Raw genomic sequence first — 17,501 nt, forward strand, 5'->3', positions numbered from 1 at the left:
AGCCAATCATGTGGCAGCAACTCAGTGCATAAAAGCATGCAGGCATGGTCAAGAGGTTCAGTTGTTCACACTGAACGTCAGAATGGGGAAGAAATGTGATCTAAGTGACTTTGATCGTGGAATGATTGTTAGTGCCAGATAAGGTGTTCTGAGTATATCAGACACTGCTGATCTCCTGGGACTTTCACACACTATAGTCTCTAGAGTTTACAGAGAATGGCACAAAAAACAAAACAACGTCCAGTGAGTGAGTGAGTTTCTCTGTGTGAGAAAGCGCCTTGGTCAAAGGAGAATGGCCAGACTGGTTCAAGCTGACAGGAAGGTGACAGTAACTTAAGTAACCACATGTTACAACAGTGTTGTGCAGAATAGCAATCTCTGGATACACAACACATTTAATCACACATTTAATCATGAAGTGAATGTACTACAGCAACATAAAACCAGGAGCATGCACTGAATGACCACTTTTTTAGGTACAGAAGGGTTGAGCAGTATTAGTTGCGAGATGGGTTTCTCCAATAGTTCACCACCTTAAGAAAATATGTAATCTGGAGGGCAGAGCTAGCCTTCAGCAGCTTTGTGGGAAAGAAATCTCACTTCCTGCCACAGGATAATAATTTTTGCTGATGTGAGGAGACAGAATATCATTTTGTTTCCATAGAGAAAGGAGCCCATGGTAATGGGCGTTCTGCGGTTTCAGAGGAAAGAAACGTGAGCAGTTTTCTTCCCATTTCCAACCAGTTATTGATTGGTCAGGGCATGAAGGAATATGGGGAGAAGGTGAGGGATTGGAGATGAGAGGAAAATGGGATTAGCCATGATGAAATGACAGAACAGACTTGATAGGCCAAATGGCCTAATTCTGCTCCTGTATCTTATGGTCTTATGATCAATTAAGTTAGTCATGCTGTTTCCTTTCTCTCTAAATTCATCTTTGTGTTGTGGCTATTTCTGACAAGGTTAGCGTCATTGTCCATGCTTAACTGCCACAGGGAAAGAGGGTGATCAAATCCCCAATTCTGAATTAAAATTAAACTGGAAAGGACAACTCCTTACTATGGGTTGAAGCTGTATGCTAGTAAATGAAAGCTTAAGCAAATAGCTTTTGAGCGTCTTTGTAATACTAAACATAAGACTACAAGATGTAGGAGCAGAATTATGCCATTCGGCCCATCAAGTCTGCTCTGCTATTCCATCATGGCTGACTTATTTTCCCTCTACCCATTCTCCTGTCTTCAACCTGTAACCTTTGACACCATTAATCAAGAGTCTATCAACCTCCACTTTAAATATATCCAATGACTTGGCCTCCACAGCTATCTGTGGCAATAAATTCCACAGGTTTACCAGCTCACTGGCTAAATTAATTCCTCCTCATTCTTATTGTAAAGCATGTCTGTCTATTTTGAGGCAGTGCCTTCTGGTCCGAGGCTTTCTCACTATTGGAAAAATCCTCTCCACATCCACTCAATCTAAGCCTATCAGTTTTCTGAAGTCTCAATTTCAACACTTCTTTCCAATTCCAACTTCATGCCTTCCGAACACTCTGCTCTCCACTCCCTCTGCACTAATCCTAACCTCACCATCAATGCTGTAGCTAAAGGGGGTGCTGTAGTAGTGTGGCAGACTGACCTTTGCTGAGGCCCATCAACAACTCTCAGACAGCTCTACTTACTTACTCCTTGCACAGGATTCCACTAGGGAGCACCAGTCTTTGTTTCCCACACCATCACTGACCTTATTATATTTGGGACTCTCCCATCCACTGCTGCCAACCTCATAGTTCTCGCACCCCGCACCTCCTGTTTCTACCTCCTTCCCAAGATCCACAAACCCGCTTGTTTCAGCTTGTTCCTGCCTCACTGAATTCATATCTGCATACCTCAACTCTTATTTTATTACCCCTTGTTCAGTCCCTTCCTACCTACATCTGTGACACTTCACATGCTCTGGATCTTTACAATGATTTCAAGTTCCCTGGCCCCCATCATCTTATTTTCACTATGGATGTCCAGTCCCTATACATCTCTATCCACCACCAGGAAGGCCTCAAAGCTTTCCGTTTCTTTCTGGACACCAGACCCAACCAGTTCCCCTCCACCACCATTCTCCTCCGTTTAGCGGAGTTTGTCCTCACTCTCAATAATTTCTCCTTTGGCTCCTCTCACTTCCTTCAAACAAAAGGTGTAGCCATGGGCACTTGCATGAGTCCCAGCTATGCCTGCCTTTTTGTCGGCTACGTGGAACAGTCTATGTTCCAAGTCTGCACTGATGTTCGTCCCCCACTTTTCATACGCTACGTCGTCAATTGCATTGGGACTGCTTACTGCATCCACTCTGAGCTCGTCAACTTCATCAACTTTGCCTCCAACTTCCACCCTGCTCTCAAATTTACCTGATCCATTTCCGACACCTCCCTCCCCTTTCCTGATCTCACTGTCTCTATGGAGACAGCTTATCTACAGATGTCTATTATAAACTCATGGACTCTCTATCTGGAATATACCTGTTCCCACTCTGTCACTTGCAAAAATGCCATCCCTGTCCCTCAATTCCTCCGTCTCTGCCGCATCTGCCCTCAGGATGAGGCTTTTCATTCCATTATGAAGGAGATGTCCTCTTTTTTCAAAGAAAGGGGCTTCCCTTGCTCCACCACAACTCTGCCCTCAACCGCATCTCTTCCATTTCATGCACGTCTGCTCTCGCCCCATCCTCCCATCACCCTACCAGAGATAGTGTACCTCTTGTCCTCACCTATCACCCCATCAGCCTCTGCATCCAGCACATAATTCTCTGGAACTTCCGTTGTCTCCAACGGGATCCCACCAGCAAACACATCTTTCCCTCCCCACTACATTCTGCTTTCTGCAGGGATCACTCCCCACGCAATTCCCTTGTCCATTCGTCCTTCCCCACTGATCTCCCTCTTGGCACTCATCCTTGCAAGCGGAACAAGTGCTACACCTGCCTCTACACCACCTCCCCTACTACCATTTAGGGCCCGCAAACTTCACCTGTGAGTCTGTTGGGGTCATACACTGTGTCTGGTGCTCCCGGTGTGCCCTCCTATATATTGGTGAGACCCAATCTAGATTGGGAGACTGCTATGCCAAGCACCTACACTCCATCTGCCAGAAGTGGGTTGTCCTAGTGGCTATTGTAGCGTGGATGAAATCACCGGAGAGACAGAGTCACTGGTAGATACAAAGCAGCTTCTTTATTCGACACAAGGTACAGCAGGCATCATACGGACTGAGACGCTTTCCGCAGAAAGGTCTGCTAGCTCAATGTGGGCTCGATATTTATATGCTAAACACAAAGGCAATCGCTACTTAAAAAGTTATAGACAATGCTTCCTATTGAAGCTACATACAAAATGTCACACCATCCTTTCCTTCCGATGCCAACATGTCTGGGTTGGTATCCACAGCCTTTAGGAATGTAAGTTAAGTCAATGATACATTTATTTGGCATTTCCCGTGCTAACATAGAAGACAATTAATATTTATAATGTATAGATAATACTGTCTTTGAAACTACAGCATCAGGTCAAACTACGGCGCCAGAAGCATCCGGTATTCACACCTTTTTAGAAAGCGCATTGTTGTGAACTCAATCCACAGTACTTTGTCAAATAGAAGTCTGGTGGCCAAAGTAATTTAAGTGTAAACAAATCATCTACCCAAAAAAATTCACTCTAACAGTGGCCACCCATTTTAATTCCATTTCCCATTCCCATTCCAATATGTCAATCCGTGGCCTCCTCTACTGACACAATGAAGACATATTCAGGTTGGAGGAATAACACCTTATATTCTTTCTGGGTAGGCTCCAACCTGATGGGATGAAGATCAATTTCTCAAACTTCTGATAATGCTCCCCCACTCCCACCCCCACCATTCTCTCACTTTAGCTCCTTGCCTGCCGATCACCTCCCTCTGGTGTTCCTTTCCCCTTTTCTTTCTTCTATGGCCCTTATCCAGCCCTGTGTCTCTTTCACCAATCAACTTCCCAGCTCTTTACTTCATCCCTCCTCCCCCCAGTTTCACATATCACCTTGTGTTTTTCCCTCCCCTTCCCCCACCTTTTAAATCTACTCCTCACCTTTTCTTCTCCAGTCCTGCTGAAGGGTCTAGGCCCGAAACACTGACTGTACTTTTTTCCATAGATTCTGCTTGGCCTGCTGAGTTCCTCTAGCATTTTGTGTGTGTTGCATTGATTTCCAGCATCTGCAAATTTTCTCTTGTTTGAATTTTCTCCCACCTCCATTCCTGTAAACTCCAGTGCATGCAAGCCCAGAGCCATCAAATGTTCTTCATATGTTAACCCTTTCATTCTCATGAACCTTCTTGAACTCTCTTCAATGCCTGCCCATCTTTTCTTAGATATGTTGAGAGTCAGTCATGTTTCTGTGAGTTTAAAGTCTTATACAAGCTAGATAAGGTAAGGACAATACATTTCTTGCCCTAAAGTCAGATTTTCAAGGAATCTGCAAATTTCATAGTCATCAGGACTGATGGAAGTTTTATTTTAATTTCTAATTTACTTCAGTTAGTTGAGTACAACATTCTTAACTTCTGAAGTGGGATTTGAACTTGTGTTTCCTTTTCACTAAATTCAGACCTTTAGATTACCCCCCTGTACAGTTCCACCTATCATATTGCTAGAGAGACATTTGCTTCAGTGTTTGTTTTTCATGTACCAGGCTGACTGATAGTTGATATGAAGTCAAAGTCGAGTTTAATGTCATTTGCACATGTAGTACAGGTGCAATGAAAAACTAACTTGCAACAGCATCCTAGGCACATTTAGAGCCTTTACTACTTTGATTGCAGGAGATTGAAAGGGTGTTCTCATAGAATAGGTAATCACTGGGGGCAGTTGATTCCCCAAGCTTTTTTTTCAGGTTTTAAGGTTGGAGGCAAAAGGTTTAATTGGAACCTGAGGGGCAACTGTATTACACAACAAGTTGTAGATATATAGAACCAGCTGCCAAAAGAAGTGGTTGAGGCAGGAGGTACATTTAAGAAGTGTGTTGACAAATAAACAGTATGGATAACAAGAGTTTTGAGGGATTATGGGGTTACTGCTGGGAAATGGGATTGGCTTAAATGTACGTCTTGGTCTGCGCGGACACAAGGGCCAAGAGGGTCTTTTTCTATGACGTACAATTCTATGACAAACTGAAAGGTGGAAGGGGACTAGCTATTTATTAACTGGTGGTGAAGGACTTCAGGCTTCTGTGCCTCCAGCCCAGTGGTAGCTGCGAGAAGATGGCATGGATGATCACTGTAGAGAGGCGACACTATGTTGGCAGCTAATGGCAACATACATAACTAGTAGTCCTTCCTTTTGTTCTTGTCCACTATCATTCGCCCACCACCTCACACATTTAATCTTTCTACTCTTGTTAGATCAGTAATTCCTTTTCCCAACCCAGTTCTGCATCCCAGAGCATTGTGTTGACATAATAATGAGCTGGCTGTGGTTTTGATTGTACTCTGTAACTTGGCAAAGACCAGTGATAAAACCTGTGAGGATTCCAGTCTTAGAGACTGAGCACCAGTCTGGATGGTACGTGTACCTACAAGATAAGATTTTATTTCTGAGTGTTTTGGGAATGTGTTCCATGCATTTGAGCACTTTATAAAGGCCGGCAATATCATACAGGATCCCATCCATCCTGCTCATGGACTCTTTGTCCTACTTCTATCAGGAAAGAGGCTAAGTAGCATCCAAGCCAGCTTAGCACATGTAGCAATTAACTTAACTGACTTCGGCCACCAACCTTCAGATTCGAATATACATTGAAGATTATATTTAAAATGCAGACCAGACAGACTAGAAAACAGGCACTGATTGTCTACATATGCATGAATCCAGTCAACATCCCATTGCATGGATATGATCGTGATTAACATGTATTTTGGGTGCGATGGTGGAAAGATTCAGGCATTTTAAACTATTACGTGGGTAGTTCAAGAGGGCATTGTAAATATGGATTTGTTTGAATTGTCCTGAATTTTCTTTGCTCTTTAGCATATAAAATATGTGTAGTGTTGGACACAGGCAGATCTTTTTCAAACCGAAAGGTTCTCCATATGCCTGTTGTATCTTGTTCTGTCGAATAATGAGGCTGCTTCATATCTACCAGTACTTCTCTCCAGTGACTTCATTCACACAACAGCATTTGGTCTCAGTACTGGGAGGCCTTCATGCAACCCATTGTGTGGCCAGCAATCTTAGCAGTCTAAGTGGATGAATATAACGCTCACACTTGGATCTATTCGGGTTGGTGGTACACGGGAACGCAAGGTATGACGATTACAGAGAGTTGAACTGGTAGATATAAAAGTAGTGTGCACGTGTGCATATGTGTTTATTTAAGAGACGAAACTTTGTGTGTTAATTAGGTGAGACAGAGCCACCAGTTATGAAAGGTAGTTATTGAAGGTTCAGGACACCAGTGGGGGCATGTATACTCATTCTAGGAGCTGCATTTTAATATACACAGTTTGTGAGTGTAATGCAAAGGAAAACAGCAGATATCATGAGTTCAGGCACACAAAAATGGCAGATTGCCAAATACACACTCTGTGCTTTTAAGTATGTGCTGTTTAACTGGCATCCATCATTTATATTTTGCATAGTGTGGGAATTAGTGTGCAGATATTTCAGGGAGAGAGGTTTTATCCAGATATATTTGTCAGGATGGCACCCTGATGATCCGAGTAAGCCCTTGACTCTGATTATGACCATTCATAAGCCCTTTACCGCCGGGGAGAAACAGAGCATTTTGTCAGAGTTGTCTTCATTTAGAGTCTTATGTGGTAATTCGGAATTTTGGCACAAGCTCAAGGAAATGTTTGAAATTCACCAGATGCACCCTAAATATATACATGTAGGTAAAAGCGAAGTGCCCAAGGAATACGTGGAATATGGCCCAGGGGTGCGGGATGGTACATGGGCAACTAACAGGAATGCCAGCAATGAAGAAAGATATCACTTTTTTTAAAGGGGGAGTGAGAGTAACTGGGGAACAATAATGGCAGTGATTCAAACAGCTGATGAGATGGCCATGGATTATGCAGAATGTGAAATATCAAGTGATGGAGGAGTTTTCAGGGTTGGATAATCCAAGGAGGAACCTGAAAATGATGAGTGAATGCTTGAGCTCAGCCCACCAGAAAGTTTTAAATTTAGGGATAGCAGTGGGGTCGACCTACTCTGCATAGCTTCGTGGGCCAGTGAGATAGTGCAAGACAAATCATAAAGTGGTTATACTGAACGTAGCTGCTGTGACAGCACAGACAGTTTGCTTTCAACGTTACCTCTTACGGTGTGTGTGCCTGTGCGCACACACATATCTTTTGCCACTAGTGCGCAAAGGAATTTAAATTGCACACAAAAGTTGTCATCCTCTACCTCGGTGGCATGTTAAGTATATTTCACAATTGTACACAATCACTTGTGGCATCTGATAGGGTACCCCATGCAAGGCTTATTGAGAAAGTAAGGAGGCATGGGATCCAAGGGGACATTGCTTTGTGGATCCAGAACTGGCTTGCCCACAGAAGGCAAAGAGTGGTTGTAGACGGGTCATATTCTGCATGGAGGCCGGTGACCAGTGGTGTGCCTCAGAGGTCTGTTCTGGGACCCCTGTTCTTTGTGATTTTTATAAATGACCTGGATGAGGAAGTGGAGGGATGGGTTAGTAAATTTGCTGATGACACAAACGTTGGGGGTGTTGTGGATAGTGTGGAGGGCTGTCAGAGGTTACAGCGGGACATTGATAGGATACAAAACTGGGCTGAGAAGCGGCAGATGGAGTTCAACCCAGATAAGTGTGATGTGGTTCATTTTGGTAGGTCAAATATGATGGCAGAATATAGCATTAATGGCAAGACTCTTGGCAATGTGTAGGATCAGAGGGATCTTGGGGTCCAAGTCCATAGGAACACTCAAAGCTGCTATGCAGGTTGATTCTGTGGTTAAGTCATAGTCATAGTATACTTTATTGATCCCGGGGGAAATTGGTTTTCGTTACAGTTGCACCATAAATAATAAATAGTAACAAAACCATAAATAGTTAAATAGTAATTTGTAAATTATGCCAGGAAATAAGTCCAGGACCAGCCTATTGGCTCAGGGTGTCTGACCCTCCAAGGGAGGAGTTGTAAAGTGTGATAGCCACAGGCAGGAATGACTTCCTATGATGCTCTGTGTTGCATCTCGGTGGAATGAGTCTCTGGCTGAATGTACTCCTGTGCCGACCCAGTACATTATGTGGTGGATGGGAGACATTGTCCAAGATGGCATGCAACTTAGACAGCATCCTCTTTTCAGACCCCACCGTCAGAGAGTCCAGTTCCATCCCCACAACATCACTGGCCTTACGAATGAGTTTGTTGATTCTGTTGATGTCTGCTACCCTCAGCCTGCTGCACCAGCACACAACAGCAAACATGATCGCACTGGCCACCACAGACTCGTAGAACATCCTCAGCATCGTCCGGCAGATGTTAAAGGACCTCAGTCTCCTCAGGAAATAGAGACGGCTCTGACCCTTCTTGTAGACAGCCTCAGTGTTCTTTGACCAGACCAGTCCAAGAAGGCATACAGTGCATTGGCCTTCATCAATCGTGGGATTGAGTTTAAAAGCCAAGAGGTAATGTTGCAGCTATATAGGACCCTGGTCAGACCCAACTTGGATACTGTGCTCAGTTCTGGTCGCCTCACTACAGGAAGGTCGTGGAAACCATAGAAAGGATGCAGAGGAGATTTACAAGGATGTTGCCTGGATTGGGGAGCATGCCTTATGAGAATAGGTTGAGTGAACTCGGCCTTTTCTCCTTGGAGCCACGGAAGATGAGAGGTGACCTGATAGAGGTGTACAAGATAATGAGAGGCATTGATCGTATGGATAGTCAGAGGCTTTTTCCCAGGGCTGAAATGGCTAGCACGAGAGGGCATAGTTTTAAGGTGCTTGGAAGTAGGTACAGAGGAGATGTCAGGGGTAAGTCTTTTACACGGAGAGTGGTGAGTGCATGGAATGGGCTGCTGGCGGTGGTGGTGGAGGCAAAGACGATAGGGTCTTTTAAGAGACTCCTGGATGGATACATGGAGCTTAGAAAAATAGAGGGCTATGGGTAAGCCTAGGTAGTTCTAAGGTAAGGACATGTTCGGCACAGCTTTGTGGGCTGAAGGGCCTGAATTGTGCTGTAGGTTTTCTATGTTTCTAATCACGTTTCGTTTTCCAGTTTCTGATGTGGACAGCATTGACAACGTGGAGTTTGCAATGATTTGCCTGCAGATTTTAGAACTAGCTTATTTATACTGGTTTTTATTGAAGAAATTATTCAGTGCACAAGTGTTTTTGTCACTGGGCAAAAAATTGCATAGCACAAGGTCTTTTAACTAGGTTTATCTTTACTCGACCACAATCTCCCTGTGTCTAGCCCACACTGCTGGGAACTGCTGACAAAGTAACCCATAGACACCATCCTGGCTCCAGTCCTTGATGAACAGGGCAGCTGTGGCTATGCTGGCTAGGTTGTGTATTCTATTGGTTGTACGTGTTCACTGCCGCTGAGTTGTCCTTATTACTTCTCTCTCTCCCAAATCTATAACAACCCCTGCTTTCCTTAGGATGTCTATTCCTAAGATAGTGCCCTTATTATTTGGACAGACCCAGAAATACACTCAAAGCTGCATTCTACCAGTTTTGAGTATTCGCCTCACCTCTTCCTGCTTTCAGTTTTCCCTGCTACACTTGTAATATAAATAGCCTGTCCAGTCATTGGCAAGGGTGGGTGAGCTATCAATACCGATGCCTCTGTGTCCACTAACATTTTGCATTGCTGGTCCCCAGCCAATGCTGTTGTGTACATCACATAGCAAATTAGAGGGAACATTGTTTGCTTTGTGCCAACGACCAGGGCACCTAACAAAGGACTGCCGGACTAGGTATAGAACAGTAAAGGAGTTGATATGCTACAGCTGTGGCCTATTGGGACATGATTGGAGGCAGTGTCCAAAAAGGGGGGAAAAAACAGGCAAAAGTCACAGCAGACGCCCAATCTCTCACCCCAGCAGCACCCATTCTGTCCGATCAGATCATAGAGCTGGTGAAGATGGCTTCTAGGTCAGAAAAATAACTGGCGACAGCCACCACTGCCAGCGCTGGTGACCTGCAGATGTATACAACAGCATTGTTTGGGAGCTGGCAATGCAATATGATTCCCATATGTTACCTGCTTCATATTTACCAGTACTTTTCTCCAGTGACCTCATTCGTGCAACAACACCTTTACCCACTAGCCCATCCCACCGCACACCCCCTTCTCCACTACTTTATCATTTCCTGTCAGAAGCACCTTATGTATAGACACTCCTGTGCCTAGCATCACTTTATGAACATACAATCAATCTGTGTTTATAAACTATCTTGTGTATTTATATTTATTGTCTTTTTTAATTATTGTGTTTGTTATCATTTTGTGATTTTTTTTGCTGCACTGAATTCAGAGTAACAAGTACTTTGTTCTCCTTTGCACTTGTGTACTGGAAATGACTTTAAACAACCTTGAGTCTTGAATTTCATTCTGAAGTATCTTTATTCAGAGACATTGATTAAAACTTAACCAAAATTCCTTTCTAAAGCATTTGAATTGGTCTGTATATAAAGGTTAAACTTTGAGGCATCCTTTTAAAATTAATAAAATAGCTTTCTGTTGTTACAGCTTGACAGCTTGGATCTCATCAAAGCTTTAATTGTGTTTGGCGCTGATGTGAAATTGCCCAATGATTTCGGGGAGACACCTGGATTAATTGCTGCTCGGCACAGTAAAGGTGAGAAAATTAAGTTTTAGGTGGGGGGGGCAGGAAAAATGGTATAATTGAATGCAAGGGCATGTGTCCATTGATGTAAACACACATGTTCATCAATGTAAAGGCACGTGTTCATTCACTGTCATGGCATACATTCATTGACTGTAATTATGCACTTTGATTAAACAATAATTCAGGGGTTTAGATATTTTGCTGAAGCCCTGTTCTTCTACAAACTGAAAGATCTGCTAGTAAGCTTGGACATACTTTCAATCACAATGAACCATAACACACAGGGTGATAAAGAAGGCATATGGCATGCAAGAATTAAAGGGACATGGGTTTAGGGTGAGAGTAGAAAGATATAATGGGAGTCTGAGGGTGTTCAGTATATGAAATGAGCTGCCGGAGGAAGAGGTTGAGGCAAGTGCATAAACAACATTTAGCAGGTAGTTAGATTAGGACATGTACAGGAAAGATTTAGAGGGATAGGGACCGGTTGCTGCTAGCAGAAGATGCAGGAGTCTTGGGTATCACGCTGCAAGGTTCGATCGCTTCGGTGGCTCATGGTGGTGGACTAACTTTCGACTGCAGTTTCATGTTTAACATACTGAGTGCTGAACATCTTCTGGCCAAGATGGTGCCTGCGGTGGTGGAAGCTTTTGGATAGACCATGAAACCATATATTTCACTTCTTTTATGTCTTTTATGTTTGTTTTATGCCTTGAATGTGACTGTGGAACTGTTGAAGCCTGTGATTTGCGGTTTGGAGGTCGCACTCTGCAGTCTCCGAGGATTCTGGGAGACAGAGGCAGCATTCGGGAACCTCGTCTGCATGATGGGATGTGAGCTGATGTTCGACACCATTTCGCCAATTAAAGCTTCCTTTCTTCGCTGATTAAGGCAACGAGGGACATTGAAACATTGAGGTGAATGTGGAAGGTGAACACAGGCTGCCTGCTGCCGGAGAGGGGAGACTGCCTTTCGATCACTGGTGCGTTCACTCTGCTGCTGAAAAGGAGAGACTGCCTTTTGATCACTGGCAGGATTGCTCTGCTGCTAGAGAGGGGAGACTGCCTTGTGATCGCTGGTAGGATCACTATGCTGCCAGGGAGGGGAGACTGCCTTTTGACCACTGGCAGGATCGCTCTGCTGCTGGAGAGGGGAGACTGCCTTGTGATCGCTGGCGGGATTGCTGTGCTGCCGGAGAAAGGAGACAGCCTTTTGATTACTGGCGGGATCGCTCTGCTGCTGGAGAGGGGAGACTGCCTTTTGACCACTGGCAGGATCGCTCTGCTGCTGGAGAGGGGAGACTGCCTTTTGACCACTGGCAGGATCGCTCTGCTGCTGGAGAGGGGAGACTGCCTTTTGACCACTGGCAGGATCGCTCTGCTGCTGGAGAGGGGAGACTGCCTTTTGACCACTGGCAGGATCGCTCTGCTGCTGGAGAGGGGAGACTGCCTTTTGATCGCTGGCGGGATCGCTCTGCTGCCGGAGAAAGGAGACAGCCTTTTGATCGCTGGCAGGATCGCTCTGCTGCTGGAGAGGGGAGACTGCCTTTTGATTACTGGCGGGATCGCTCTGCTGCTGGAGAGGGGAGACTGCCTTTTGACCACTGGCAGGATCGCTCTGCTGCTGGAGAGGGGAGACTGCCTTTTGATCGCTGGCGGGATTGCTGTGCTGCCGGAGAAAGGAGACAGCCTTTTGATTACTGGCGGGATCGCTCTGCTGCTGGAGAGGGGAGACTGCCTTTTGATTGCTAGTTTTTTGACACTCTTCTGTTTTTTGCTCAACCTTTATCGGTCTTTTTCTATGCAGAGGAGGAGGATGTGGGGGTTGATTATCATGCTGCTGTTCTTTCTTGGTTTTATAACTGTCTGGAGAAGACTTTCAGAGTTGTATACTTTGATAATAAATGCTTTGAATCTTTGAACTATTTGTACAACTTGATCGAGTACTACAGCCATTGACACAGCGCTGAACTGACTGACAGTGGCTGTGGCAGCGGCTATCGTCTCCTGCACTGGTTTTATCAGCCGTAGTGGCTTGTGGTTGTGGACTCACTTTTGGGGGCACTACAGTTTGGTGTTCACTGTTTTGTGTGTTATCTGTTCGCTTTTTGCTGTTTGTGCGATTTGTTTTTCTCCCCCCACAAATCTGATGGTCTTGTTGTGTGGGGGTTTTCTTGAAACGGGTTCCATGGGGTTTCTTTGTTTTGTGGCTGCCTGCAAAAAGACGAATCTCAAGGTTGTATACTGTATACGCACTTTGATAATAAATGTACCAAATGGGAGTCTTAGTTGATGTGGACCAGTTGGGCTGAAGAGACTGGTTTTATGCTGTATGACTCTATATCAAGTGAATGTGCATGGGCTGTTTGCATGACTCTTGATCTTTTTCTGGCATGTAATGCTGACTTAAAACAATGCTGTAAATGTTTCACAGGCAGGGTATGTGAAACCTGTCAAGAGGAGAATGTTGCTTGTGTCTTGGTTGTGAATTTTTGAATCTTGTGTCTCATGGAGTGATGTATGACCTTGACTGAATGCATTACATTCAGTATAACATGTACTCATTTCCACACCCGAACACCTACATTAATGCAAATATTTAAATCAGACGATCATATGGCAGCAACTCAATGTGTAAAAGCATGCAGACATGATCAAGAAGTTCAGTTGTTCAGACAAAAATTCAAAACGGGGAATAAATGTAATCTAAGTGACTTTGACCATGGAATGATTGTTGCTGCCGGATGAGGTGGTTTGAGTATCTCAGAAACAGCTGATCTCCTGGGATTTTCATGCACAACAGTATGTAGAGTTAACAGAGAATGGAGTGAAAACAAAAAAAAATTGAGTGAATGGCAATTCAGTGAGAAAAAATGCCTTGTTATTGAGAAAGGTCAGAGGAGAATGGCCAGACTGTTTCAAGCTGACAAAAATGCAAGAGTAACTCAAATAATTACACATTACAACAGTGGTGTGTAGAAGAGCATATCTGAATGCACAACACTTCGAACCTTAAAGTGGATGGGCTACAGCATGAACATGGGAAGATCATGAACATACACTCAGTGGCCACATTATTTGGTTCATCAGGTATCTAATAAAGTAGCCACTCAGTACATTATGCAAAATTTTAAGAGACGTTGGAATTAACTCGTTTATGTTGTTCATACTCTTAACTTTTAAGATACAGTTCTATATTATATAGTATTGAATGCACTGAAGGAGATTAGCTTGCATTACAGAACTTTTGGGCTTAGAATTTCGTAGAATGTTTAACTCTGGTTCACAGCATGTCAGCAATATCCTTGAACCTGATCTGCATCATTGCTATGAAATGAATCTTGCAACCGTAAATGTAAAATGAAAGGCATTGTACGCTGTAGATCTATTTCCTCTAAAGCCTTGACTTTTTATATGAGAGTTTATCTGTGGCATCCCTACTGTTTACTCCTAATCACTTTACAGGGTAATATTTAGCACAGTTCACATTGTTCAGATTAAAGATTAACAGAGTATAGAACATTACAGCACAGTACAGGCCCCTTGAACCATGATGTGCCCATTTTTTGACCTACTCTAAGGACAATCTAACCCTTTCCTACAACATACCCCAACATCTTTCTGTCAACCATGTGCCTATCTAAGTTTCTTAAATGCCCCTTATTTACCCTCTGCCACCTCCCCAGCAGGTCATTCCACACACCCACCATTCTCTGTATAAAGAATTTACCTCTGACATACACCCTATACTTCCCTTCAATCACCTTTAACTTATGCCCCCTTGTATCGGCCGTGGGTAAAAGTCTCTGGCTGTCCACTCAATCTATGCTTCTTATCATCTTGTATATGTCTTTCAAGTCTCCTCTCATCCTTAACATCAAAATTTCATGCAAATTATTACATAGATGCAGAATGATGAAACTTTAAACTAGAATAAACAGCTCCTTACCATAGAATGAAACTGTATACTATTAAATTACAGCCTGAACATATAGCTTTTGAATGTCTTTGTAACATTAGACCGTAAGACATCGTATCAGAATTAGGCCATTTGGCCTATGGAGTCTGCTGCACCATCCAAACGTGGCTGATTTATTTTCCCTCTCTACCCCATTATCCTGCCTTCTCCCCATAATCCTTGATGTCCTTACTAATCAAGAACCTATCACCCTCCACTTTAAATATACCCAATGACTTTGACTCCACAGCTGTCGGTGGCATTGAATTCTACCGATTCTCTGCTCAATGACTAGAGAGGCTGTGCCCTCTAGTCATAGACTCCCCCACTATAGGAAGCATCCTCTCCACATCCACTCTATCTAGGCCTTTCAATACTTAATACGTTTCAATGAGATCCCCCCCCCATTCTTCTAAACTGTAATATAAACATATTATGTAACTTTAGCTTACTTTTATTGCTTTGAAAAACGAATCAGTTTACAGAGATTCAAGCCCTTATAAGAAATTTGTTTGTTCTTTTGTTATCTTGGACTTCTATGCTGAATTGCAACAGTCAAGATACAGTACCTTTTAGAACAATGTAAGGCTGGTTTATGTAAATCAGAAGCATAAACAAGAAAGTATTCTTAGAGATACAGCACAGTAACAGGACCTTCTAGCCCAATAAGCTTGTGCCTCCCAATTACATTCATGACCAATTAACTTACCCATCTGTATACCTTTTGAATGTGTGAGGAAACCAGGGCATCTCAAGGAAACCCTCTCAGTCAGAGAGAGGATGTACTGACTACTTCCAGACAGTGGCTGAAATTGAACCTGGGTCACCGGCGCCGTAAAGCGTTACGCTAACCGCAACACTACCATACTGGAAACACTCAGCATGTCAGAAACAGTTGTGGCTGGAGACACAGAGTTAGATTAGATTAGATTATGAGGACACTCAGTCCTCGTTTATTGTCATTTAGAAATGCATGCATTAAAAAATGATACAACGTTCCTCCAGAATGATATCACAAGAAAACACAGGACAAACCAAGACTAAAACTGACAAAACCACATAATTATAACATATAGTTACAACAGTGCAAAGCAATACCATAATTTGATAAAGAGCAGACCATGGACACGGTAAAAAAAGTCTCAAAGTCCCGATAGACTCATCATCTCATGCAAGCGGCAGAAGGGAGGAACTCTCCCTGCCATGAACCTCCAAGCGCCACCAACTTGCCGATGCAGCACCATTGGAAGCACCTGACCACAGTGGACTGTGAGTCCGTCCGAAAACTTTGAGCCTCCAACCAGCCCCTCCGACACAGCCTCTCCAAGCACCATCCTCTGCCGAGCACTTCGAACCCGTCCCGGCCGCTGAGCAACAAGCAAAGCCGAGGACTTGGGGCCTTCTCCGGAGATTCTGGACCACACAGTAGCTGCAGCAGTGAAGCAGGCATTTCAGAAGTTTCACCAGATGTTCCTCCGTGCTCTCACGTCCGACTCCATCAAATCAGGATTGTGCAAGGTACCCTACTTGACAAGTAACAGACATCACCACTGGAGTGGCCGCTGCGAGTGGCGTCAGGTCGCCATCTTCTCCTCCCGCAAGGATGTAATGTTGAGACTTCATAAAGCACTGGTGAGGCCTCACTTGGAGTATTGTGAGCAGTTCTGGGCCCCTTTTCTTAGAAAGGCTGTGCTGAAACTGGAGAGGATTCAAAGGAAGTTCACAACAATGATTCCGGGATTGAATGGCTTGTCATGTGAAGAGTGTCTGATGGCTCTGGGCCTGTATTCACAGGAATTCCGAGGAATGATGAGTGGCCTCATTGAAACCTATTGAATGGTGAAATTCCTTGATAGAGTGGATGTGGAGAGGATGTTTCCAGTGGCGGGAAAGCCTAAGACCAGAGGATACAGTCTCTGAACAGAGATGAGTTATACAGCTCTCGTTACATGCACATGCAGGTCAACAGTGATTATGCAGAAAGTTTGAATTTAATAACTCATCTCCTTCTATGTTAGGCCATGAACTTATCAATCACCCCTGCTGTGGGCACTTTCTGGAGGTCCAAGATCCATATGCTCTACGACCGCTGGACTAAGTGTGTAAATGTAGGAGGGGACTATGTTGAAAAATAAATGTGCTAGGCTTTCTAAAATTGACTCCTTCTACCTTAGGCCACGAACTTATCAATCACCCTTTGTATATTTACCAATTTTTCAACTTTATCTAACAGTTAACTTGAGAAGAAGAGAGAGATACAAGGGCCTATTACAGTTAAGCCAGTCTAAATGTGCACATAAATGTTGGAGCTCTTTTCTGTAGTAGCTGGGTGTATCATTTTACTCATGTGGAATCCCCATCACCAACCACAGATAAATCTTCCCTTATTGGAATCCCTCCTGTCACAAAGCACTCCTTGCATTAGGGTGTCCCCTTCAGATGGGACCCTCCAGGCATCTTCGTTGGTGATCTTCTCTTTACACCTCCCATCAGAATGCCCCAAACCAGAGTGCAGAAATATCTTCCACCCCACTGGACAGAAAGTTACAGTATGTATGCAGGCAGTCCTGATTGGCTGACACAACATTTCTAAGTTAGGCAACATGGCTCCTTATCTTTAGCCGAAGCCGAAACACTCTTAGTAGCAGAACACACTGCTTTACAGAAAACTGTTAAAGTAAAAATACTTCATAGCATAG

At 43.9% G+C, this 17,501-nt stretch overlaps 1 protein-coding gene across 3 annotated transcripts in view; it reads left to right on the forward strand.

Moving 5' to 3' along the window:
- pla2g6 (phospholipase A2, group VI (cytosolic, calcium-independent)) overlaps positions 1-17,501 on the forward strand; it is a 139,877-nt gene that overhangs the window by 63,277 nt on the left and 59,099 nt on the right. For all 3 annotated transcript variants that reach the window (XM_063062429.1, XM_063062430.1, XM_063062431.1), the window contains exon 8: positions 10,746-10,854. In XM_063062429.1, the coding sequence (XP_062918499.1) occupies positions 10,746-10,854 (109 nt within the window). The remainder of the gene's footprint in view (positions 1-10,745; positions 10,855-17,501) is intronic.

The sequence above is a fragment of the Mobula hypostoma genome, chromosome 11 (assembly GCF_963921235.1).
Source record: "Mobula hypostoma chromosome 11, sMobHyp1.1, whole genome shotgun sequence".
Lineage (NCBI taxonomy): Eukaryota > Metazoa > Chordata > Chondrichthyes > Myliobatiformes > Myliobatidae > Mobula > Mobula hypostoma.